Source organism: Gopherus flavomarginatus, chromosome 13 (assembly GCF_025201925.1).
Source record: "Gopherus flavomarginatus isolate rGopFla2 chromosome 13, rGopFla2.mat.asm, whole genome shotgun sequence".
Taxonomy (NCBI): Eukaryota; Metazoa; Chordata; order Testudines; family Testudinidae; genus Gopherus; species Gopherus flavomarginatus.
In genome coordinates, this window is record NC_066629.1 from 10,290,883 (window position 1) to 10,315,835 (window position 24,953).

General features: G+C 46.1%; 1 protein-coding gene across 2 annotated transcripts in view; it reads left to right on the plus strand.

Moving 5' to 3' along the window:
• Positions 1-24,953, plus strand: part of FEZ1 (fasciculation and elongation protein zeta 1) — a 163,338-nt gene that overhangs the window by 81,956 nt on the left and 56,429 nt on the right. For both annotated transcript variants that reach the window (XM_050921709.1, XM_050921710.1), the window contains 2 exons: positions 11,909-12,077; positions 24,681-24,952. In XM_050921709.1, the coding sequence (XP_050777666.1) occupies positions 11,909-12,077; positions 24,681-24,952 (441 nt within the window). The remainder of the gene's footprint in view (positions 1-11,908; positions 12,078-24,680; position 24,953) is intronic.

Here is a 24,953-nt window from a genome sequence, read left to right on the forward strand (position 1 = left end):
TCGTGACTACAGCTGGGTGAAATTTTTTGGACAAATAGGTTATGCACTGAAAAACACAGTGTGGGATTAACTGAAACTATCTGAAAATTTATGTCAAATTTGAAAAATTGTTTCAACCAAATTTAAAAAGTTGAAATGTCTCAGTAATGTCAAAAGGAAATGGATCATTTTGACCCCAAACATTTATTTAAGTTGAGTGCTGGGGACAACTTCCTGGTTGCTGGAGGAACCAACTAGAGACTGTACTCCTCTTGACCTGCTGCTCACAAACAGGGAAGAATTGGTAGGGAAAGTAGCAGTGGGTTGCAACCTGGGCAGCAGTGACCATGAGATGGTTGAGTTCAGGATCCTGACAAAAGGAAGAAAAGAGAGCAGCAGAATATGGACCCTGGACTTCAGAAAAGCAAACTTTGACTCTCTCAGGGAACTGATGGGCAGGATTCCCTGGGAGGCTAAAATGTGGGGGAAAGAGTCCAGGAGAGCTGGCTGTATTTTAAAGAAGACTTATTGAAGGCGCAGAAAGAATAGCAAATATGGCAGGCGACCATCTTGGCTTAACAATGAAGTCTTTGGTGAGCTTAAACACAAAAAGAAGCTTAAAAGAAGTGGAAACTCAAACAGATGACATGGGAGGAGTATAAAAATAGTGCTCGAGTATGCAGGGGTGTAATCAGGAAGGCCAAGGCACAATTGGAGTTGCAGCTAGCAAGGGATGTGAAGGGTAACAAGAAGGGTTTCTACAGGTATGTTAGCAACAGAAGAAGGTCAGGGAAAGTTTGGGACCCTTGCTGAAGGGAGGCAACCTAGTGACAGAATACGGGAAAAAAGCTGAAGTACTCAATATTTGCATTGCGTCGGTCTTCACAGACATGGTCAACTCCCAGACTGCTGTACTGCGCAACACAGCATAGGAAGGAGGTGAGCAGACCTCAGTGGTGAAAGAACAGGTTAAGGACTATTTAGAAAGTCTGGACATGCACAATCCATTGGGCCAGATGCAATGCACCCAAAGATGCTGAGGGAGTTGGCTGATGTGATTACAGAGCCACTGGCCATTATCTTTGAAAACTCATAGCAATAAGGGGAGGTTCCAGATGATTGGGAAAAGCCAAATATAGTGCCCACCTTTAAAAAAGGGAAGAAGGAGAATCCAGGGAAATACAGACCAGTCAGCTTCACCTCAGTCCCTGGAAAAATCATGGAGCAGGTCCTCAAGGAATCCATTTTGAAGCACTTGGAGGAGAGGAAGGTGATCAGGAACAGTCAACTTGGAGTCACCAAGGGCAAGTCATGCCTGACCAACCTGATTGCCTTCTATGATGAGATAACTGGCTCTGTGGATGTGAGGAAAGCAGTGGACGTGATATACCTTGACTTTAGCAAAGCTTTTGATACTGCCTTCCACAGTATTCTTACCAACAAGTTAAAGAAGTATGGATTGGATGAATGCACTATAAGGTGGATAGAAAGATGGCTAGATCGTCAGGCTCAAAGGGTAGTGATCAACGGCTCCATATCTAGTTGGTAGCTGGTATCAAATGGAGTGCCCCAGGGGTCAGTCCTGGCACTGGATTTGTTCATCATATTCATTAATTATCTGGATGATGGGATGGATTGCACCCTCAGCAAGTTTGCAGATGACACTAAGCTGGGGGGAGAGTTAGATACACTGGAGAGTAAGGATAGGGTCCAGAGTGACCTAGATAAATTGGAGGATTGGGCAAAAAGAGATCTGATGAGGTTCAACAAGGACAAGTGCAGAGTCCTGTACTTAGGACAGAAGAATCCCATGCACTTCTACCAGCTGGTGAATGACTAGCTAAGCCAGGGTGGGCAAACTATGGCCAGGAGGCCACATCCAGCCCTTCAGATGTTTTAATCTGGCCCTCGAGCTCCTGCTGGGGAGTGGGGTCTGGAGTTTGACCCGCTCCATGTGTGCTGTGGCTCCACGCAGCTCCCAGAAGCAGCAGCATGTCTCCCCTGCAGCTCTTACGCGTAGGGACAGCCAGGGGGCTCCGCACGCTGTCCCTGCCCCAAGCACTGCATCTGCAGCTCCCATTGGCCAGCCACAGCAGCCAATAGGAGCTGCAGGGGCAGTGCCTGCAGACAGGACAATTTGCAAAGCTGCCTGGCCGTGCCTCCCCGTAGTAGCCGGAGGGTAGACATGCCGCTGCTTATATATAATTAAATAGTTAGTGGAGAGTCTCCCGTGTTAGTTGCCTAAGTACCAGGCTGCAGAGTCATTTTCATATTTATCATCATCCACAGTCATTAGATAGAGGGCAATTGAGGCTGCCTCACCCACATCCTTAACCTCTGGGCTAAAGCTTATAACAAAGGCAATACTGCTACCCGCTCCTCCTCTACAGTTTCGTGACTCTCATCCTCATTTCCTTTCCTGAAACAAATGTTTCATTTTGACTCAATCTTTTCACTTTTTGATTCTGAAACATTTTGAGATATGTTGTTCTTGACTGAACCTGAAACAAAACTTTTTTTGATTTTTCAAAATTCCCCGGGAACCAAAAAATCCATTATTTACCCAGCTCTAATCGCAAACTCTTTGATTGTAATTGCCATGTTACTTTCTGCCTATCACACCCCAGACTTTACACTGCCAATTTCACATGCAAATTGTCTGGGAGTCTCTCTCTCTCTCTTTCTCACACACACAGACACAGACACAGACACAGACACAGACACACACACACACACACACACACACACACACACACACTTACTTTACTCTCAGTGCTGAGGATTAGTCACAGCTTCTTAAGAGAAAAGAATCTGCAACTAAATGGGTTCATCACTGGATGAAAGGTTGGAAAACAAGTTTTGTGGATGCAGGTTTTTTCCTAAATCCTACCCTCCCAGATTTCCCGATCCCCCTAGACACATTCTACAGTGGAGTTGTAGGGATAGTCCATCTCAAAATCAAATGGTGTAGTGCATTATAAAATTAAGCATTACTGGAAAGAAATGTATTACTATCAACACATCCTGATCTGAGTACAGGTACCCCATCAGTTCTTCAGTGTCACTAAAATAACGTACTTAACCCAGTCTCTGGGGAGATGTAGAAAGTTTTTGGCCCCTTTTCACAGCCAGAATGATACAAAGGAGGTAGAATACAAGAGAAAATATGTTTCAGTGAATTAAATGACAACAAGAAGGAGACTCATAATGTCCAGATGGAGAAAGGCAAATGATTCCTTCTTTGTGAAATGGCTTTCCCATCCAGGTGCTGAGAGTCTAACAATAATCACCACATCTGAGAGTGGGAAAAGAAAGTACATAACATAAATAAATATTTCCCTCTTTTTCTCCAATAATATTTGCAGGGTAATCTTGATTGGATTCAAGTAGTTTGGCGAAATAGCCTGTTTAATTGGGTTTTTTTGGTGATTGTCTTAATATTTTCATTTTCATTCTCCATTATTACATCAACCTTTTTCTTTTTTAATTAAAATGTAAACTGCTTTCTCTATATAAGACAGCAGATCACAGTTTCTTTGCCAGTGATAAATAGCAAGGCGATAGGCATCTTTAAAAAACGATAGTTGTAAATGACTAGATAGAAATGTTTCATTTGTGAATTGCATGGGATAGTGTATATGTTCTGTATTCTGTTAACAAGTGATTCCTTGACTGATACTTGGGAACATAGAAAGTGTCATTCTGGGTCAGGCCAGAGATTCTTCTAGTCTGGTAGTAACTGCCCAAAAACATAATTAAGGTTGCCCAGAGTTAAGGTCACCCAGTGATGTCTCATGCCCTTCCAGAATGTTGAGTTCTGCTACACTTAAAGCTCTGTAAAACAGGAAATGAAGAATTATTGTAACACAAATGTAAACTTCTGAAACCAGGACATATGCCACCAGTACAATGAAAATTTAACTGTGCCTTTCTGGAGCTGGTAATTGCCACTGGCGATGGTTCATGGAAGACATAAAGAATGACTAAGAGAATGTGCCATTGTCTATGTTGTGTTGTGTTCCACAGATTTGAATTGTAGCATTTATCTGTATGCATGCCAGCTATATAACTGTGTTAGGTCTAGCTGTATTGAATAGTGGAGGGATTAGTTGGAGCATGTTGGAAGAGCTGTAATGGTGATATGAGTCGAGGTGTGTGTGTACTTTCCTTGAGTGATCAAATATACCTCATTTCAATGCAGAATTCTGTAAATTGTGTCAATAGTGGTGAACAGGTGTTTCCTTATCATGGGCTTATCAGTAGTCTGGTGGTATACATGACATTGGTCTCTGGAGCTTAGTGAGGGGTAACTAAAGACAATGTCTCAGAAGGAATCCTCAGGAAAAGAGAGTCTGTAACATTTTGCAATTCTGTAGTAGTTTGTGTGGAGTATGCTCAGTGTCTGGGTACAGGCCAGGTGTAGGTATATCCTTTGCACCACACTTGAATGTCCTAAACCAGAGTTTTGCCTTCACAAAGAGAAGGTGTTAGAATTAGTCCTATGTGCTGTGTTTCTAGAGTGTTAAGTAGCATCTGTAAGGGTAGAGTGCTTGTAAATGTGCTATTGGTGTGTTGGAACATACCTAAAAGGGCACTGTAGGTGTGTGTTGTTGGGGTCACCCCTCTCTGGGGCGGCTGGGAGCCAGGTTGCCTCACTACACAAGTCCAGTGAGTCAGGGAGTTAGCCTGGTGGGGCAGGAAACAGTCAAGGGCTCAGGCCCTCAGGCAGGGGCTGAGCACAGAGTTCAGTAATACGCCTGGGCCCTCAGTCAGGGCAGGCAGCAAACAAACAGTTCAGGGCTCAGATCCTCAGGCAGGGGCTGAGCACAGGGTTCAGTAATCAGCCCAGGCCCTAGGTCAGGGCGGGGCAGCAAACAAACAGTTCAAGAGCAAAGCCCAGGCTCCTGGCTCTGAGCGGCCTGAGAGAGGGGGAGACAGCTCCCCCGCGAGTTGGGTCGCAGGAGGGATGCAGGCCGGCCCACTCCACTGCGTCCCAGCCCGGGCCCTGACAGCGGCACGCGACCTGCTGCTGTGTCAGTGGAGATCCTGGCCGCAACACGCTGACATCAGCTCTGGGTGTGCCACAGCCAGACTAGAGTCGGCTGCCCCCGGGCTACTTCTGACCTCCCCCTCTAGCAGTAACGGCATCTGGTCAGTGTCCTCTATGGCATCGAGCACCATGGGCTCCTCGGGGTACTCCGCGAGGGGTAAGCTGGGCAACTCCTCTGGGTCCCTTCTCACCGGTAGGCTTACTGGCTTCTCCGGGGCCTGGTTGGTATCCGGCCTTGACTGGTATGGCCAGTCCTCGGGCTGGTCACAGGCTGCAGGAGTCTCCCCAGTGGAAGCTTGGGCACCAGCATCCAGCCTCTCCGGCAGCCAGGCAGCTTCTGAGCCCTGAGGTTGGGCTTTTATACCTCCGGTCCTGTGTCTGGACCTCTAGGGGGGCAGGCACAGGCTCCAGTGGCTCTGCCCACTTTGGCATCCGGAGGGGCTCGTCCCTCTCTGGGGCAGCTGGGAGCCAGGCCACCTCACTACAGGCACAATTAATGTTGCACTGTGAGGGTGAAGCAGCAACCGTGCAGTGAGCCAGGTGTCCCTTCCCCATTGGCAGAGACAGCATGGGGAGGGTAGGCAGTTCTGCATTTCTTCCCATGATTATGGAGCAATGATCCCCTGATCCCCCGCCCTTGGCCATGATGAAGAATTGTTGAGGGATGAGGAGTATTGTAGAGAGGGAGGAAAGAATATGACAGGGCACAGATGGCACCACTTCCCTTCCCTTCCAAGTATGTCACTGGAGGGGAAGGTGCCCAACTTTTGCCCATTGTGGTTCTGCTCTGTCAGTGCTTCTGAGCTCCCAGAGAGAAAAGGTCCCTTTGATGGTAGTCTCTTTTTGGTCAAGGGTTCATAGAAAAACTACATTTTTGGAATCTCAGTTCATCATCAAATCTCTAACCATCAGACTGGATTTTCTAAAACAGTGTTTGGATAATTCCTTACGCTAGTAAGAGTTGTTGTCTAGGGATGTACTGGCCCCTCAGTATGTGTACCGGAGCACAGTTCTAAGGGGCATAGGGTCAGAACCCCCATCCCACACATACCCTTCTCTGCTCCACCCCCAACACACACATTCTGCCCCACTGTTCTGACACCCCTATATTTCCTAGCTTTGCACCAAAAAAGTAATAAGAATCTTAAAATGTTGTGAGCAGCTCATGTTACAGAGTGCTGTGTATCAAGAGTCTTTTCACTAAATGACCAGAGACTTTCTTTCCCTTGATCACACTCGGTCCCATTGTTCAGTAAAGAAGTGTATGAAACTCATGAGTACATTACCCTAACTGCTTATTAGAGTCTTTCTTCTTACATCTGTTTAATTAGTGCTAGTTTCCTAGACAATACTTCTAATGTAGAATCTGAATCTGCATGTGGATTTAAGAGCACTTCAAAATACTACTTTTAAATAAAAAATGTTGGTCTCAGGGCAACATTTCCAAAAGATGCCCTGGCAGAATACAGACAGAGAACAAGGACTTGCACAACACACATTTTCTCAAAGCTGATGGGTTGGGCTCAGATTCACAGTGCGTGAGTGTAGGTCAGGTTCAGTGACGAAAGCATTTGACCTTGAGCTATGCTGTTACTGTGACCACCAGTGGCCTACAAAACCTCTGGCCTGCAACACTGCCTTAGTCTTGTTGCTCATGAACATTTTGCTGGTTTTGGAGCATCAGTTTAGCTAAAGACAAGTTGGAGTTCCAGATTTACCTATTGATACATTTTGAACTGTTGCTTCCTCAAAGGAGTAATGGATGTCATGCACTAGCCGAGATAAATCCTGAGCAGAAGATTTCAGTTTGGGAGGCATTCGAGTGACAGTCTGAGCTCCAGTTATGCATAAAAAATGTTATAAGAATCAAGGTGGAATCCACAATAGTACTTAGGTACCTAAACCCCAGACTTAGGTGCCTAAGAGTCAGTGTTGGCTTCGCTGTAATCCACAGAACTTCTGCTGAACCCTATAGGCACCTAACTCATTTGGTGCCTAGTTTTTCAAAACAAGAGTACGTAAGTGCCTATATTTCTGCCTCTGGGCACGCACACTGCCTCCCTCTAGATGCCGGTCTCCCACCTAAGCCCCAGAGCAATTCACCAACCAGAGGGAAGAGGCAATGGGATGTCTAAGTCTGGGAAGCCCGATCCAGTAGGTATGCTCAGAGATGTGCCTACCAGATCAGGTCACATTCCACATCCAGCCAGAGCAGGTGGTATTTCCCACCTTATAACTTTTAACCCACTTGCTAGAGCACTCACATGGGATGTGAGCGACCCAAGTTCAATTCCCCCCTCTCTTGGAGAAGAAGAAGGAATTTGAGCAAAGGTTATCCATCTTCAGAAGAGTGCTGTAACCACTGAGCTATGGTATATTCTGATGTGGAGCTCCCTCAGTCTCTCTTGTCGAAGCTGTTTCATTGTGGATAAATAATGAAGGAATGACTAGAGCAGGAGGACAGGACCTGGGGTCTCCCACCTTGCAGGTGTAGACCCTAACCACTGGACTATAGGGTCAGTCTCATTCATTCTCTTTCTTTCCCAGTAATGGTTCCACTTAAATAAGGGCTTACAATCTGAGTATAAGACAAGCAACAACAGATGGATACAGACTAATGAGGGAGTACAAGGGAACAGCATTAGTCAGCATGATGGGCCATGATCTCAGCACACTTGCAGCCTAACTGTTGTCAAGTTTTTGTTGGCATCATGGCAAAGGAGAGTTTTGAGGAGGGTTTTGAGGGAGGAAAATGAGGTAACTGGGGGTATTTATGGGGAGTGCCTCCCAGGCACATGGGCGGTAGGGGGGAAGCCAGAAGTATTTGTTTTACAAGGTAACAAGTGAGCAATGGAGGCTGGAGGTTGCACTGTGGGCTGATCAAAGGGGAGCATTGACAGCTTGATAGTTAATGAGAGATGATACGTGGGTGGAGATAGGCCAGAAAGGAACTTGAAAGTGAAAGGAAGCTGCTCATGTTTGATGCGAAGGAGACAGAAGGGGGAGCCAGTGGAGAGATTCAAAGATAGAGTTAACATAGTCAAAGCAGCAGGCTAGGAAAATGATTTTTACTGCAGCATTCTTGATGGAGGTGAGTGGGAAAAGATTGCACTCACAGATTCCAAGGCCAGAAGGGATCATTGTGATCATCTTGTCAGACCTCCTGGATAACACAGGCCAGGAAAGATGCCCAAAATAATTCCCAGAACATAAAATTGTCAGTGATAGAAAATCCAGCATGACACTAAGTTGTTCCAATGGTTAATTACTCTCGCTGTTAAATGGCTGGCCTTGGGGCTGGTAATCAGGACAGCTGCCTTGGGCACCAACTTGCAGAGACACCAAATCAGCACCTGGGTTGAGGGGCACCACATAGCTCAGCTGGTCTGGTCCACTGGTTTGTTTGCTTTTTGCTCTACCAGTCTCCTCAGGGGAAAGAACCAAAAATGATTGCTGTCCTTGGTGACAGAACACCTGATTACATTTGTCAAGGCCAGAGAGAAAGATGTTGCACTAACTGAGACTCAAGATGTTTAGAACCTGGATGAAAGTTTTAGTTGTGTGAATGGATAAGAAAAGCCGTACTTTAGCAATGTTTTCTAGAAAGAATCAGCAAGACTTAGACATAACCTGAATGTGAGGTCTGAGTGGAAGGTGACACACAGGTTACAGGGCTGAGTGAAGACAGGATGGTGGTGTTGTTCACAGTGAATGAGAAAGGAGGTAGCAGGTTGGGGCTGGGGAGTAGAGTAAGAGTTCTGTTTTAGCCATGTTTAGCTTGACCTGGTGTGTAGACATCCGTAAGGAGGTATCACAGAGACACACTGAGATTTTAACTTGGCTAGAAGGAGACAGATGTGAAGTAGAGAGGTAGATCTGTGAGTTGTCAGCATAGAGGTGATAGTTGAATTTGTATTTGTGGATTACCCAGAGATAAGGTGTAGAGGGAGAAGAGAAGGTGACCAAGGACACAGCCATTTGCAACTCCCTCAGAAAGTTGGAGGGCAGATGAGGAGGAATCTCCAAAGGACACATGGAAGGAGCAATTATAGAGGGAGGAGGAGAACCAGGAGAGAACAGTCATGGAAGCTAATGGAGGACAAGATTTCAAGAAAAAGAGTTATGTTCAACTGTGTTGCAGATGGTTGACAGGTCAAGGAGGATGAGGATGAGGAGCTGATTCTGGGCTTCAGCTAGAAAGACGTCATTAGAGACTTTGGTGTCACAGTTCAGAGTTACTGCATCTATATTTCCCTCTATGGTCCCTCGAGGGTACCTGCTCTAGGTTCCTCATTCTGCGACTGTCACCTCTCTTGGGCAGAGACCCATGTCGTGCTTGGTCATGCCCAGGAGTTTTCCAGGCTGCACAGTTACCTGCCTAAACTGTGATATTCCCAGCAAGCCAGACTGCCTAAATAGGCTATGAACAGTGTAATGGCCCAAAGTTATAAATTACCACACAGCTCTTTGTAAGCAAGCACCTTTATTCTTAAGGTGAAAGGATTACAGAGAAAACATAATGAAAATTATGAAAGTTTCTAAATGCATGCTAACAGCTTACCAGAAATCACCCATCATTCTTATGGGGCCTCTGTAGGCCAAACCCTTTCAACCCTTCTGCAGAGATTGGAGTCCCCTTTTGGATGAATGGTCCAGTCCATTTTCTGGCTCAGAAGGAAACCCAGAGCCAGTTTAAACTCAGGCTATTTATCCAAAAGTCCTTTATTTCTCTGTTCATCTCTGCAGAATCCAGTTTGTAAATATGACCCTCCCCATGATGAGGTACCTTGCGGGGGCGGTGGAGTTTACAAACTGGCTGATTTGCCTTGATCACCACCCACTGTTAGTAGTTCCTGGAGGAGGTCTGGTAGCTCTCCTCCATGGAGTAGAACACAGTCATAGATAAATAAGGCTAGGATTTAGTCACAGGTATTTTTAGTAAAAGTCATGAACAGGTCATGGGCAATAAAAATTCACCTGTGGCCTGTCCATGACTTATACTAAAAATACCTGTGATTAAATCTTGCAGGGGCGCTGGGAGGGACCATGGCTGATCCAGCCAGTTGGCCAGAGACTGCTGCCCGGGGCTGCAGACCACAGCTTATCCAGCTGTCTGACTGGGGACCACTGCCCAGGGCCATGGACCGCAGTTGCTCCGGACAGCTAGGGACCATGGCTGCTCTGGCCAGCCACCTGGTGACTGCTGCCCAGGGCCATGGACCTCGGCTGCCTCCGGTGACCACCCAGGGCCAGATGCCCAAGGTCATGGCTGTTCTGGCCAGCACCCCGGGGACAGCTGCCTGGGTCGCCAGAGTAGCAGCTGGTGTGGCTGTCCCTGGGGCCACTCCAGCAGCATCTGGTGTGGCTGTTCTGAGGGCCACCTGAGCAGCTGGTCCCAGAGCTAGCTGCTTGGGTGGCCCTGGGCACACTGGCCCCTGCAGAAGTCACAGAGATTGCAGAAAGTCACAGAATTCGTGACTTTTGTGACCTCCGTGACAGACACGGAGCCCTATACATAAACTATTAATTTAAAACAATGGAGCCCGAAGATACTTAAACTTAATTCAATCAGGTTTCTCAAGGATAGGAAGGAAATTGCTATATCTGTCACATCTCCATGTAAAGAAGTGAGTGTAACTAGGGCTCTTGACCAGAAGCCTAGAGGAACCTATTGGTTTATTTTCTGGATGGCATTTCTGCCAGGACCTTTCATACTTTCACATTTCAACTATTCAGGTAATAAACATTCTGCTGGCAAGCCAGCATACATCGTCTCATTTGACAGCTATCCAGTATCATAGTTCTCTTTAGAATCTATCGGGCAGAGCTGTCACATGCTGCTGCTTACCCTTATTACCCAAAATCACTTGGGTGTGAACTTGAGACCTGATTTACCTCCCACCTGGTTTCTAGGGCATGTGTATGATGTTCCTTTGTCCCTGCAGGGTTCTCCAGCCTCCCTGGAAGTAATACACGAGCAATTCTTTGGACTAAAGAGAGAAATCATGTAGAGTACTTTGCCTCCCTCTGAAGTGGTTCTCAGCCATGCCCTGTTTTAACAGCAGAGGGTTCACAGCAGGAGAAATTCCTTAAACCCCATAGTCAAATTCCATTTTCTGCTCCGCGTCCTCAGAGCTTGGGGCTTGTGGACTCCAGTAGTTTAACCTCAGCTTCTCTGGGGTGATGTGGAGGAGTATCGATCCCCTACCCCACTGGGGTGGCCTTTTGTTCCCCACACACTGAGCAAAGGTGAGCAAAATTCCCTCTCCAACCTGGCTCAGGGTCCTTTAAATTTTCACAACCCATCAGAGACTGTGGGAAGAAGTCTCCCTTCCTCTCCCTGTCACCCTGGAATTTAACTGAGCTAATTGCAGCCATGTCAGCCACCATTAATTAATTTAAAAAAACACCACATAGTTAAGGGATAATTTGGACAAGCAGGGCTTTTGGAGACAAGGTCAAATACTAGCCCAGGCTTGCAGTTTCTGCAAATCTGAATGGGAGGAGGGGAGCTCTCCTAATTCCAGTGATTCCCATGGGACTGCTGGGTGCTGAGCACTTCTGAAAATTTGACAGTTTTGGTTTATGTTTCTTATGATTGGCTTCTCTTGGCTGCATTTCCATATTCTGAAGGAAACCCTGGTCTGCTTGCATACCATACTTATATGTTCACAAATACTGCTGATAATCGCTTACACAGTATTATCTGAAGTTTAAAATGCAGTTAATACCCTTTATAGTACTATATGCAGAAGTTCTCCCGCTATTGTTCTGAAAGTGTGGTAATTACATAGTGTCAGCAGTGATTTGTTAGTGCTGAATCCAGCTATTGGTCATTAGAATACAATTCAGTGGCTGACATTCATATTATCTTATCAGGTAATTGAAGAAATTGAGGAGATGATGCAGAATTCCCCAGATCCTGAAGAGGAAGAGGAGATCTTGGAGGAAGATGATGGAGGAGAAACTTCCTCTCAGGCTGATTCAGTCCTGTTGCAGGAGATGCAGATTTTGACACAAACCTTTAACAACAATTGGTCCTATGAAGGTGAGGACATGTGGGAAGGGCAGAGGGAGACTTCTGTTTAGGGCTTAGGAAAGTTGAGGCTGTTTGTGTTTTCACTAGGATACTATTCAGTTCTCACAGTTGGTGTTGTTATAATACAAGGTATTTTAAGCCTTATTTGAATAAATGTCTCTTTAATCCATATTGCATGGACCTCTCCCTATAATTCTATTGTCGAATGTGCTAGATAGATCTGCTAAGATAGAGTTTGGTTACTTAGATACCAGGAGGAAGCATGAGCAGGAGAGTGCAAGAAGGGTCGACTCCTGCCTCATACTGAGAAAGCAGGACGATCAGCAAGTTATCTAAAGTGCCTATACACAAATGCAAGAAGCCTGGGAAACAACTGGAAGTCCTGGTACAGTCAAAGAATTATGATGTGGTTGGATTAACAGAGACTTGGTGGGGTAACTCACATGACTGGAGCACTGTCTTGGAGGGATATAAACTGTTCAGGAAGAACAGGCAAGGCAGAAAAGGTGGGGGAGTTGCACTGTATGTAAGAGAGCAGTATGATTGCTCAGAGTTCCAGTATGAAACTGCAGAAAAACCTTAGAGTCTCTGGATTAAATGTAGAAGTGTGAGCAACAAGGGTGATGTCATGGTGGGAGTCTGCTGTTGACCGCCTGACCAGGGGGATGAGGTGGCTGAGGCTTTCTTCAGGCAACCAACAGAAGTTACTAGATCACAGGCCCTGGTTCTCATGGGGGACTTCAATCATCCAGCTGTGTGCTGGAAGAGCAATACAGCAGTGCACAACAATCTAGGAAGTTTTTGGAAAGCATAGGGGACAATTTCCAGGTCAAGTGCTGGAGGAACTGACTAGGAGCAGAGCTCTTCTTGACCTGCTGCTCACAAACAGGGAAGAATTAGTAGTGGAAAGAAAAGTAGATGGGAACCTGGGAAGCAGTGATCATGAGATGGTCTAGTTCAGGATCCTGACACAAGGAAGAAAGGAGAGCAGCAGAATATGGACCTTGGACTTCAGAAGAGCAGATTTGACTCCCTCAGGGAACTGATGGGCAGGATCCCCTGGGAGGGGGAAAGGAGTCCAGGAGAGCTGGCTGTATTTTAAAGAATCTTTATTGAACTTGCAGGAACAAACCATCTCAATGTGTAGAAAGAATAGTAAATATGGCAGGCGATCAGCTTGGCTTAACAGTGAAATCCTTGCTGATCTTAAACACAAAAAAGAAGCTTAGAAGAAGTGAAAGCTTGGACAAATGACCAAGGAAGAGTATAAAAATATTGCTCAGGCATGCAGGAGTGAAATCAGGAAGGCCAAATCACAATTGGAGTTGCAGCTAGCAAGGGCTGTTAAGAGTAACAAGAAGGGTTTTTACAGGTATGTTAGCAACAAGAAAGAGGTCAGGGAAAGTGTGAGCCCCTTACTGAATGGAGGAGGCAACCTAGTGACAGAGGATGTGGAAAAAGCTAATGTACTCAATGCTTTTTTTGCCTCTATCTTCACAAACAAAGTCTGCTCCCAGACTACTGCACTGTATGGGGAGGAGGTGACCAGCGATCTGTGGAGAAAGAAGTGATTCAAGACTATTTAGAAAAGCTGGATGAGCACAAGTCCATGGGGACGGATGCGCTGCATCCGACGATGGTAAAGGGGTTAGTGGATGTGATTGAAGAGTCATTGGCCTTTATCTTTGAAAACTCATGGCAATTGGAAAAGGTCCTGGATGACTGGGAAAGGGTAATGTAGTGCCCATCTTTAAAAAAAGGAAGAAGGAGGATATCAGGAACTACAGGCCAGTCAGCCTCACCTCAGTCCCTGGAAAAATCATGGAGCAGGTCCTCAAGGAATCCATTTTGAAGCACTTCGAGGGGAGGAAAGTGATCAGGAACAGTCAGCATGGATTCGCCAAGCCTTGTCATGCCTGACTAACCTAATTGCCTTCTATGATGAGATAACTGGCTCTGTGGATGAGGGGAAAGCAGTGGATGTGTTATTCCTTGACTTTAGCAAAGCTTTTGATACAGTCTCCCACAATATTCTTCGCAGCAAGTTAAAGCAGTATGGGCTGGATGAATGGTCTATAAGGTGGATAAAAAGCTGGCTAGATCCTCAGGCTCAAAGGTTAGCGATCAATGACTCCATGTCTAGTTGGCAGCCAGAATCAAGCGGAGTGCCCCAAGGGTTGGTCCTGGGGCCGGTTTTGTTCAATATCTTAATTAATGATCTGGAGGGTGGTGTCGACTGCACCCTCATCAAGTTTGCAGATGACGCTAAACTGGGAGGAGTGGTAGATACGCTGGAGGATAGGGATAGTATATAGAGGGACCTAGACAAATTAGAGGATTGCAGGGCCGCCCGGGGGTGGGGGGGGCAAGTGGGGCAGTTTGCCCCAGGCCCCGGGCTCCACAGGGGCTCCCAAGAGAACGGGTGAGGCTCCCGCCCTAGCTCCGGCCCGACCCCCATCTCTGCCCCTCTCCTGGAGCCTCAGCACATCCAGCAGCGTCCCTGAACAGTGGCACGGCGTGGCTCCAGTGGGGACCCTGAGCTCTGCCCCGCTCAGAGCTGCGTGGTAAGGGGGCGGGGCTGCGAGCTCCAGGCCAAGTGGAGGGAACTTAGGCTCCGCTGGAGCTCGCAGCCACGCCCCCTTACCACGCGGCTCTGAGTGGGGAGAGCCCCACCTGAGCCACGCTGCAGCTGTCCAGGGAAGCTTCTGGATACGACGCGCTGAGGCTTCGGGTGAGGGAGGAGCCGGGGGTAAGGGGCCAGGGCCGAGGGGGTTGGATAAGGGGCAGGGAGTCCCAGGGACAGTCAGGGGACAGGGAGGGGGCAGAGGTTGGGGGGGCAGTCAGGGGACAGGGAATGTGGGGGGTTGGCTTGTGGGCATTCCAGGGGTCTGTCAGGACTCAACAGGGCGGTGGATAGGGGTTGGGACAGTCAGGGAGCAGGGCTGGGGTCCAGGGGTGTGGGGGTCTCTGGGGGACGGTGAGGGGGCAAGGAGCAGGATGGGTTGGGGATTCTGAGGGGGGTGGGCAGTTGAGGGGCAGAAAGTGGAGGGGGGTCAGATAGGGGGCAGGGCCAGGCTGTTTGGGAGGCACAGCCTTCCCTACCCTAAAGCTCATTCCGCAGTTTGAGGCTTGCAGAAGAGCCAAGCTGTTAACTTTTCCATTAGGGCTACCATTCCTTTCACTTCTCAAATGCCAAATTATAGTCTATATTTAATTTCAGTGCCATATGGAGATTCATGTCAGGGGAGGGTAGCTTCATTTAAAATTAGCCACTGTGGGAGGGATCACATGGGAAGAGCAATAGCCTACACCATCTACTTCCTTCCCGACTCTACCAAGGGAGACCCCCCTGCCTGCATTCCCTGAGGCTTCAGAGGGATTAATTCAGTGGTTCTCAAACTTTTGTCCTAGTGACCCCTTTCACATAGCAAACCTCTGAGTGCAACCCCCTCCCCTGGGTTAATTTAATGTTAACACCCTGTGTCCATTCACATGCATATGTTATTTTGAGCATGTCAGTTTTCACAACATAGGCTCATCCCAAATTCTGGAACAAGCTCAAATACTCAGTTCTTGTAGTATGTACATAGTCTATACTAAAGACAAACCCACAGTAACCGTCTCCAGTTTGTGAGGGACCCCATGGAGCCAGTCTCTAGGAAACAGATAAATGCATGGAAGTTAAGTCCATTAATGGCTGTTAGCCAGGATGGGTAACGAATGGTGTCCCTAGCCTCTCTTTGTCAGAGGGTGGAGATGGATGGCAGGGGAGAGATCACTTGATCATTACCTGTTAGGTTCACTCCCTCTGGGGCACTTGGCATTGTCCATTGTCGGTAGACAGGATACTGGGCTGGATGGACCTTCGGTTTGACCCAGTTCTTATGTTCTAACCTAAATGAACCCAAAGTTATGGAGACAGCTATGAGTCAAGGAAGCCAGCAGAGTATCAGAAACCTGGAAAAATCTCTGACTGGATGGGCTCAGGCATTTGGTCACAAGCTGAGGTGGTTCAAAAGTTTTGGATTTTTTTTAAGCAGAATTTTTTATTGTTTCTTTAAACAATCAAACACAGTAAGCAGCAAATATTTGGCCACACACTTCTGACACCCCAAACCATATTCAGGTTTTGGCAGACTAATGTCAGCTTTTCAATTAAAAAAACCACAACAAATTTTGAAGGAAAGCAGACATTGTCCGTGATTTTTTTCTCCTTTTTAAAAACCCCTAGTTTTCGATAAAAAAAAGTTTTGACAGAAATTATTTGTCCAACTCTTTTAATGAGCTGTAGTGCCTTTTAGCACTAGCTGATTCTGAGAAACTTGTAAAGAATTTTTCTCAAAACTGGGTTTGTGCTGAGATGCGGAAGGTTTATTTTTCCCAGGGCTGCTCGTGGGAGGGAGCAAGTGGGGCAATTTGCAATATAGTATTGCAATTTTTTTATGGAAGGGGTTCCCGAAATTGCTTTGCCGCAGGCCCTCTGAATCCTCTGGGTGGCCCTGGAGGATTGGGCCAAAAGTAATCTGATGAGGTTCAACAAGGACAAATGCAGAGTCCTGCACTTAGGATGGAAGAATCCCATGCACTGCTACAGACTAGGGACTGAATGGCTAGGCAGCAGTTCTGCAGAAAAGGACCTAGGGGTTACAGTGGACAAGAAGCTGGCTATGAGTCAACAGTGTGCCCTTGTTGCCCAGAAGGCTAACGGCATTTTGGGCTGTATATATAGCAGCATTGCCAGCAAATTGAGGGAAGTGATTATTCCCCTCTGTTTGGCACTGATGAGGTCACATCTGGAGTATTGGATCCAGTTTTGGGCCCTCCACTACAGAAAAGATGTGGAAAAATTGGAAAGAGTCCAGCGGTGAGCAACAAAAATGATTGGGGGCCTGAAGCACATGACTTATGAGGAGAGGCTGAGGGAACTGGGATTGCTTAGTCTGGAGAAGAGAAGAATGAGAGGGGATTTGATAGCTGCTTTCAGCTACTTGAAAGGGGGTTCCAAAGTGGATGGATCTAGACTGTTCTGAGTGGTAGCAGATGACAGAACAAGGAGTAATGGTCTCAAGTTGCAGTGGGGGAAGTTTAAGTTGGATATTAGGAAAAACATTTTCACTAGGAAGGTGGTGAGGCACTGAACTGGGTTACCTAGGGAGGTGATGGAATCTCCTTCCTTAGAGGTTTTTAAGGTCAGGCTTGACAAAGCCCTAGCTGGGATGATTTAGTTGGGGATTGATCCTGCTTTGATCAGGAGTTTGGACTAGATGACTTCCTGGGTTCCCTTCCAACCATGATATTCTATGATTCTACTAGAGGTGATAGATCATTATAGTAAAAAGAAAATAAAAGAGCATCAACAAAAGTCCTCTCCGAACTCTCATTTAAAAGAAAGAAGGAAGTTGCTTTTTGGGGCCTCATTTTACTCATCTCTAAAAAGAGATAATTAATTTCTCATAGAGGAACTGTAAGAGTTCATTGATGATTGTAACACTCCTTGAAGTCCTCAAATACAAAAAATAACCAAATAAACTGACAAAATGAATGCTCAATATAGTAGGTAATCAAGAAAAACTGCCTATGTTGTAAAACTGTTAGTTAAAATGTTCCAGAGGTGAAACACCAGCGTTATTAGGGATTTGCATTCACTCAGCAACTACTTAACATTCCAAATAGTGACAATTGAAAACACATATTAAAGCCATGATTCCTCATTCAGTATTACAAAATGCAATGTCGTACATCTAGGAATAATGAATCTAAATCAAATTTATAGGATGTGAACTATATCCTGGAAACCCATGAATCTGACAAGGACTACAGAATGATGCTGAATAACAAGCTGTAGCAGGGGGGTCACCCGCTTCTGTTATAAAGGGCTTAGAATAGCGCAGGAGAGGGCTGTGTCTGGCAGTAAGCAGCTCAGACTGCTTGGGGAAGCAGCCTCAGCTGTGGCCACGCCCCAATCAGGGCCCAGCTGGCCCATATAAGAAGGCAGTGGGCTAGGAGCAGACGGACTCTCTCTTGCCTTTGAGAGGGAGAGGCCTGGCCGCTGGGTAGTGTACCTGAGTATCTGAGGTGGAGCAAGGCTGGGAGAAGACCAGAGAAGCTGGGGAGCTCCAGCCTGGAAACCCCCAGGCTGCAGGGCTAGTATAAGGCTGAATAGGTACTTGGGTTGCAGGGGGCAGCCCAAGGGTAGGCAGAGGCAGCAGGTCCAACCCTCCCTTGCCTGTGATGAGTGGCTTAGATACTGTAGTCTGCCCCAGTGAATGGGGGCTAGATAGGGACTAGGCAGTAGCCATATACTGAAGTGAGGTGGGGATATGAGGTGGGGGTTCCCTGGAAGGGGGGAGACCCAGAAACTGAGCGGTTACTTCCAGGTGGCAGCACCCCAGTGGAAAGGGGCACCGGAGTCTGGGAGGGAACAGGGGCCCAGCGGTAGCGAGACACTGGCTGACAGAAGGTGCTCTGGAGGCTGGGAGCTAATTCCCTGAGAGACCAGCAGGAGGTGCCACAGGGGTGAGTCTCACATCGCTACACAAGCTACCATGAACTTCCAGTGGAAAGGTGTGTTAAGAGGGCTAATGTTGGAATGCTAAATAGGTGTCGGGAGGTGGCAACACCTTTTTATCGATAGTTATATCTATCAATAGGTATATCAACAGAAAGAGAAAGAGTTTGGTTGGAAAGTGAAACTCCTTCAAGATGTTTTATAAAACTTTTCCCCTGAAAAGACATTGATATAGAATGATGGATTTCTTTATGGCTGTCATACTTTGTCTCCATTTTTGATATTTAATTTTGAAATGATAAATTAGAAAATCAACACAAATGTTAGAAAGCCTGGAAGTCAGAGTTATATTTTTATTAAAAAATTAGACAATAAAGCATTGTTCATAGGACAGGAGAAGCCTGCGTCATTTTGCTGGCCAGGGTAGAAAATGGGTTTAGTGACCCTAAAGCTCTAAGAGCAAAAGCAACAACAAAACCCTACAGTCAGCCAATCAGTGGAGTTTTTAAAAGAAAGAAGCAAGAGAAGGTGGCTCATCAACCAGCGAAGTAAAAACAGTTGGCCAATCAGAGTGGAGGAAGAAAAAACAGCTGAGTGGCACAGTCTGGAAAAAGGCACTCAGGCAACCTTCCTGCACACCCGCCTGTACAACGACTCCTGTCATAGGACAACCAAAAACAAGCAGACTGGTCTGTCAACTGACAACATGCATCTTTACTGTGTTTTTTACTCCAAAACCTGAGAAATTAGCTAATCAGTAAAAATGGTCAGAAACTGGATTTTTTCATGTCACCCCTCTAACCTCCTGATTTCTAGCCCTAAAGCTGGATACCATAGAATTGCTCATGTCCTGTCTCTGCATGAGGGTGGGTGATTTATTTATTTATTTATTGTATACAGTTGAGTAAACACCAGTTCATCAATTCTTGAGAAAAAGGAAAGTTAAAAAAAGTACACTTTGGCCATTAGAAAAATGTATTTGCCACAACCAGGGCTACAACATTTATGTCAAACATAAACCATCTGTCTAGGCAGTTTTTCAATACAGTCACTATAGTAACTAAGCACTTCCCAAGAGTAGAAAACTACAACCATGATATTGCCCTTCTTCCTGGCTGATGAGAGACCAAGAGTTAGGTGTGGGGGAGGTTGCATTTTAAATATAGAAGGGGATGAGTGAGAAAGCTTAGGCAAAGAGAGAGGTTTGCAATTAGCTCTTATGTCATCAGTGTCCATGGTCATTGTTACTTTAGCTGGCAGTGAGTTCCTTGGTCCAGCTGTGGTGAAAATTCTGTCTGCCACAGCCACAAGCCTCCACAAGTGATCACAGTTTTATTATTGCACTGCAGTCTAGCTGTTAGGGAAGGTTAGTGTGTGTGATGTATTCCTGCTATGTGTTGCTGCATATTATTACATCCTGTCCTATACAGCATGTTATCATATTTAAGCGATATTCTTACAGGCCATTAAAAACTGACTGAAAATAAAAATGTATTGAAATATACTCAGGTGACTTGAACCTCATCCATATACATGATTATTGCTCTGTATTAAACAATTTTTTCCTCAGAATGGTGAGGTAAATTCCAATTACCTTTCTAGCTACCTCTGAGATTGAGGTAAACTGGTCAGGATTACCTGGGGCCCTGTTTGTGTGATATCCAACAAGTAGGGTACTTGTGCAGGAGTCAGAGTCAAACCCCTTGTTCTAAAGCAAGAAACCGAACCTAGGTCCCTTTCACTAGTAAAGGACCCTAACCACTAGGCTACTGCATATGCTATAATAGTCTCAATCTCTCCGGCTGGAGCTGTTTCACTTTGTATAAATAATTGAACTTTTAGTAGACCAGGGACGTGAACCTGATTCTCCCACGAGTGCCTAGCCACCAGAATATCAAGTTAATCTCTCACTTTCTTTCTCTCTCCCAATGAATATGTAATTATTGCTTCAACAGGAGAGATTGAGAGAAACTCAGCCCAGCATATACAATTGTAAGTGGGGGTTGGTCACACTGTTGAAGAGTGTTTGTAGCTGAGACTCCTCAGCAGAGATAGGTGCCTAAATAAATCTGTGAATCTGGCTCTAAACCGCTCCCCTTTGCTCCACATTTTGCTGCGGGCTAGTTTAGCTGGCTGTATGCTCAGCTTACGGGTGGCTGAGGATGTCATTCTTAGGTGCCAAACTCTTCCCAGGCATTATATGGGGGGTCTGCATAGGAGTTAGGTGTTTGCAACATGTAACTCCTTTTCAAGATCTAGCCCCTAAGTGCTTTTGAAAAGTTTACTCACTGTTCTTTTGATTCAGAAGGATACCAAAGCACCTTACAAACTTTTACATATGTATATGTATGTATGTTATTTCATCACTACTGAAATGCAGTTGTCTCTGAAATGCAGAAAAAACAACTTTTTAACAGCATGCAGCAACTTTGCACAACATTTTTCAGCAGGAATTAGAATTAATTTGTATCAAGTGGAAAGTACAGGGGGGATGTCAAAGAACCAATTTAGTTACCCAAACTGGCATTTCTATCTAGCCATTCTCAGGTATTAACTATAGTATTTAGGCATTATTTTGGCCAAGACATCAGTTTTAACAACTATTCTTTGCAAAAGTGTCATGGGATTTTTAATAACTGCAAGTGGTCAGCACAGCAGGTTTTACATCTTATCTGAAAGCTGGTTCCTCCAGTGCCTAAAGCCCCCTACTGCCTTGGAGGAATATTGCTTCCATACTGACTGCTGGAGCAAAAGGCTGTTGGTGTCACAACACTCATCACTGCAGTGCCTAACTTTTAGATGCCTTGCCACCCAATGGGGTCCACAGCCCCAAGTTGGGTGCCCAGGCTCCCTGTACAATGCATGTGGAGAGATAGGTATCTAAGAATGGGATCTGAGCCAGGAGCTCCCTAAACTAGCCAATAGGAAATGCTGAGGAGAGGTGTTTGGCCTAAGCCCCACCATCCCAGAGGAGTTAGGCACCTAAATCCAGATTAGAGGGGGTAATCTCTCCATTCAGGATTCACAGCTGTGAATCCTCTCCTGGAGTTAGGTATCTAACCCCTTTCTCACAAGGAAGAGAAAAGTGGTGCCTGTCTTATAACTTTTAGCCCAGTGACAGAGCACTGAGCCAGATGTGGGAGACCGAAGTATAGGCTGCCCTTTCTGAGACCCTCTTCCACTTCCCAAGGACTCTCCTTTGAAGTGGCAGGCTCTGGCCTCTGTAGTCTCTGGAGTGGAATCCTGCAATCCAGCCACTCTCTGACGGGGTCTCTGGGTTACACCTCCCAGGGCACCAACTGTGTTATCGAGCAAGCCCGACTGAGCATAGACCCTGCCAGACTTCTCCTTTGGGGAGTCTGTGCTCAGTGACACAGAAGCAGCTTCTCCAGAACAAAGAATGCTTTATTTTGCCCAAATAACCAACCAAGCTTTGAGAAGTTGATTTAAAAATAACAAAGAGACCTATACACATATTGTCTTACCTGTGCTTGGCACGCCCCTCAAGCCCCTACATAGATATGACTTTGCCTTGGTGTCCCCTATTCTTACTGGGCACCAAGTTACAGCTTGCTTGCTGCAGACCCTAACAGATAGCTAAGGGTTAATGTCTCTTTCACCTGAAGCACCTGACCAGAGGACCAATCAGGAAACTGGATTTTTTCAACTTTGGGTGGAGGGATTTGAGTGTCTTTGTCTTTGTGTTTCTGGCTGCCTGCTTTCTCTGAGCTTTGGAGAAGTAGTTTCTTTTTTCTAGTCTTCTGTTTCCAAGTGTAAGGACAAAGAGATCAGATAGTAAGTTATATGGTTTCTTTTCTTTGGTATTTGCATGAATATAAGTGCTGGAGTGCTTTGATTTGTATTCTTTTGGAATAAGGCTGTTTATTCAATATTCTTTTAAGCAATTGACCCTGTGTTGTATCATCTTAATACAGAGAGAACATTTGTACTTATTTTTCTTTCTTTTTATATAAAGCTTTCTTTTAAGACCTGTTGGAGTTTTTCTTTACTTCAGGGAAATTGAGTCTGTACTCACCAGGGAATTGGTGGGAGGAAGAAGTCAAGGGGAGATCTGTGTGTTGGATTGCTAGCCTGACTTTGCATTCCCTCTGGGGGAATAGGAAAGTACTTTTTGCTTCCAGGACTGGAAACAGAGAGGGGGAGTCACTCTGTGTAGTTTCACAGAGCTTGTGTCTGTGTATCTCTCCAGGAGCATCTGGAGGGGGGAAGGGAAAAAGGATTATTTCCCTTTGTTGTGAGACTCAAGGGATTTGGGTCTTGGGGTCCCCAGGGAAGGTTTTTCAGAGGGACCAGAGTGCCCCAAAACACTCTAATTTTTTGGGTGGTGGCAGCAGGTACCAGGTCCAAGCTGGTAACTAAGCTTGGAGGTTTTCATGCTAACCCCCATATCTTGGACGCTAAGGTCCAAATCTGGGACTAAGGTTATTACACCCCTATTCTTACTGGGCACCAAGTTACAGCTTGCTTGCTGCAGACCCTAACTCACAGTCAATCTCTCTGTCAGCCTCCAGCAGGTTGACTTGCTCTCTCTCTATCAAACTCCAGCGGAGCTGAGCTGAGCACTTGCCCCCTCCCTATCTGCCAGTGGCACCTTTTAAACACATGCGGGGCTTTTGATTTTTTAGGGTCTCAGCCTGGACAAACCAAAACCTGATAACTTTTCTGGCACCTGGAAGTATCATCTCCCAGTAATAGCCACAATATTCTCTTAGCTCTGTTATTGGTTTACTTTACTGGGCTCTTTAACAACCCCTCTTCTGAGCTAGGTGTGCATCCAGATGAGGTAATACCATACTTATTTACAAAAAATAATGCAATTATTGCCGAGTTTGCCAACCAGGTTCAGTTCCTCCTTCTGCCTGATGTGGAACGAGGACATGAATGTAGGTTTTACCCCTTCTGGAAGAATGCCCTAACCACCAGGTGTGGGGTATTCTGTTGGAGCTCTTACCCTGTATATAAACAATTACATAGGCACTGAGGCAGGGCGACTGTACCATGAATCTCCCAGAAGGTTTCCCTAATCACTGGGCAGCAGAGTCATTCTCCCTCTGTTGATCTTGTCCAATCAGGGCCAGATCCAGGCACCAGCAGAGGAAGCACAGGCCTGGGGCAGCACCTGCTAAGGGGTGGCATTCTGTCCATTCTTGGAGTGACACAGTCCAAGCGGCTTTTTTTTTTTTGCTTGGGGCAGCAAAAAATGTGTCCAAAGTATAATTTTTTCTACCCAGTAGAACAGCTTCCTCAAGAGAAACTGAGAGCGCCCCCCTGTAGAATTCCATGTAGCCCAGTAGTTAGGGCACTTTCCCAAGAATGGGGGACACTCAAGTGCTAATACCTTCCCCTCATGTGGCAGAGAGGGGGAATTAAATATGAGTCTCCCACATCCTGGGTGAATGCAGTAGTCAGTGATCTAAAGGTCATAAGGGTGGCGCCACCTCCTCCTCTGGTGGCCATTTTATGTGATTAAGTGGGCTCTGAGAACTCTGCCCAAATTGAGCCCCTCAGGAAAGATGCAGGAACACCTAGATAGGTGCAGGAACACTGGGGCTTAGGCACGAGATAAGTATGAAGGTGCCTAAACTGTGCATGCTTCCTGGTAGGGTTTTATGGATCTATGGATTTTAGGTGCCTACAGAGTTAGGAGGCAGCTGAGTGGGGATTTGAGGATCTCCCTGGCACCTAAATGTTGGACTTATGTGGCAAATAAGCACCTTGCCCAAAATGTTTCCTACTTCACCACCAACTCTATTTCCTGCAGTACCCTGGCTTTTCATTGAAGGTCTGAGCAGGACCAACCCTGCTTTGTTTGGTGCTACCTCAGCCTAATGAAACTTGGCTGAAGTCATACTTCTGGAAACTGGCAGGTTTTATAGTCGTATTCAGTGTTGTACTTAATTTAGCAGTTTTGTACCAATGAACATGAATCATAATTTAAGCAGCCAGGCTTAAAAGTGCCATGTGTCTGTGGCACTGGTTGAGCTTTTCTGACATTCCGCTCACAATACACAAAATCTCTGCCCAATATCACCCATTTGCATCCAGTATTTTTAAGTGAACGTGTACCTCTTCTGATTGTGAAGGTTTGGAACAGATGTCAGTGTCTGAGTTGGCCGAGCTGCTGGATCACGTGGAGAGTGCCATCCGTGACTACTCAGAAGAGCTGGTGCAGCAGCTGGCTCGTCGAGATGAGCTGGAGTTCGAGAAAGAGGTGAAGAACTCCTTCATCACAGTGCTGATCGAGGTCCAGAACAAGCAAAAAGAGCACAGAGAGCTGATGAAAAGGAGGAGGAAAGAGAAAGGCCTGAGTCTTCAGAGCAGCCGAATAGAAAGGGGCACCCAAATGCCTCTCAAGG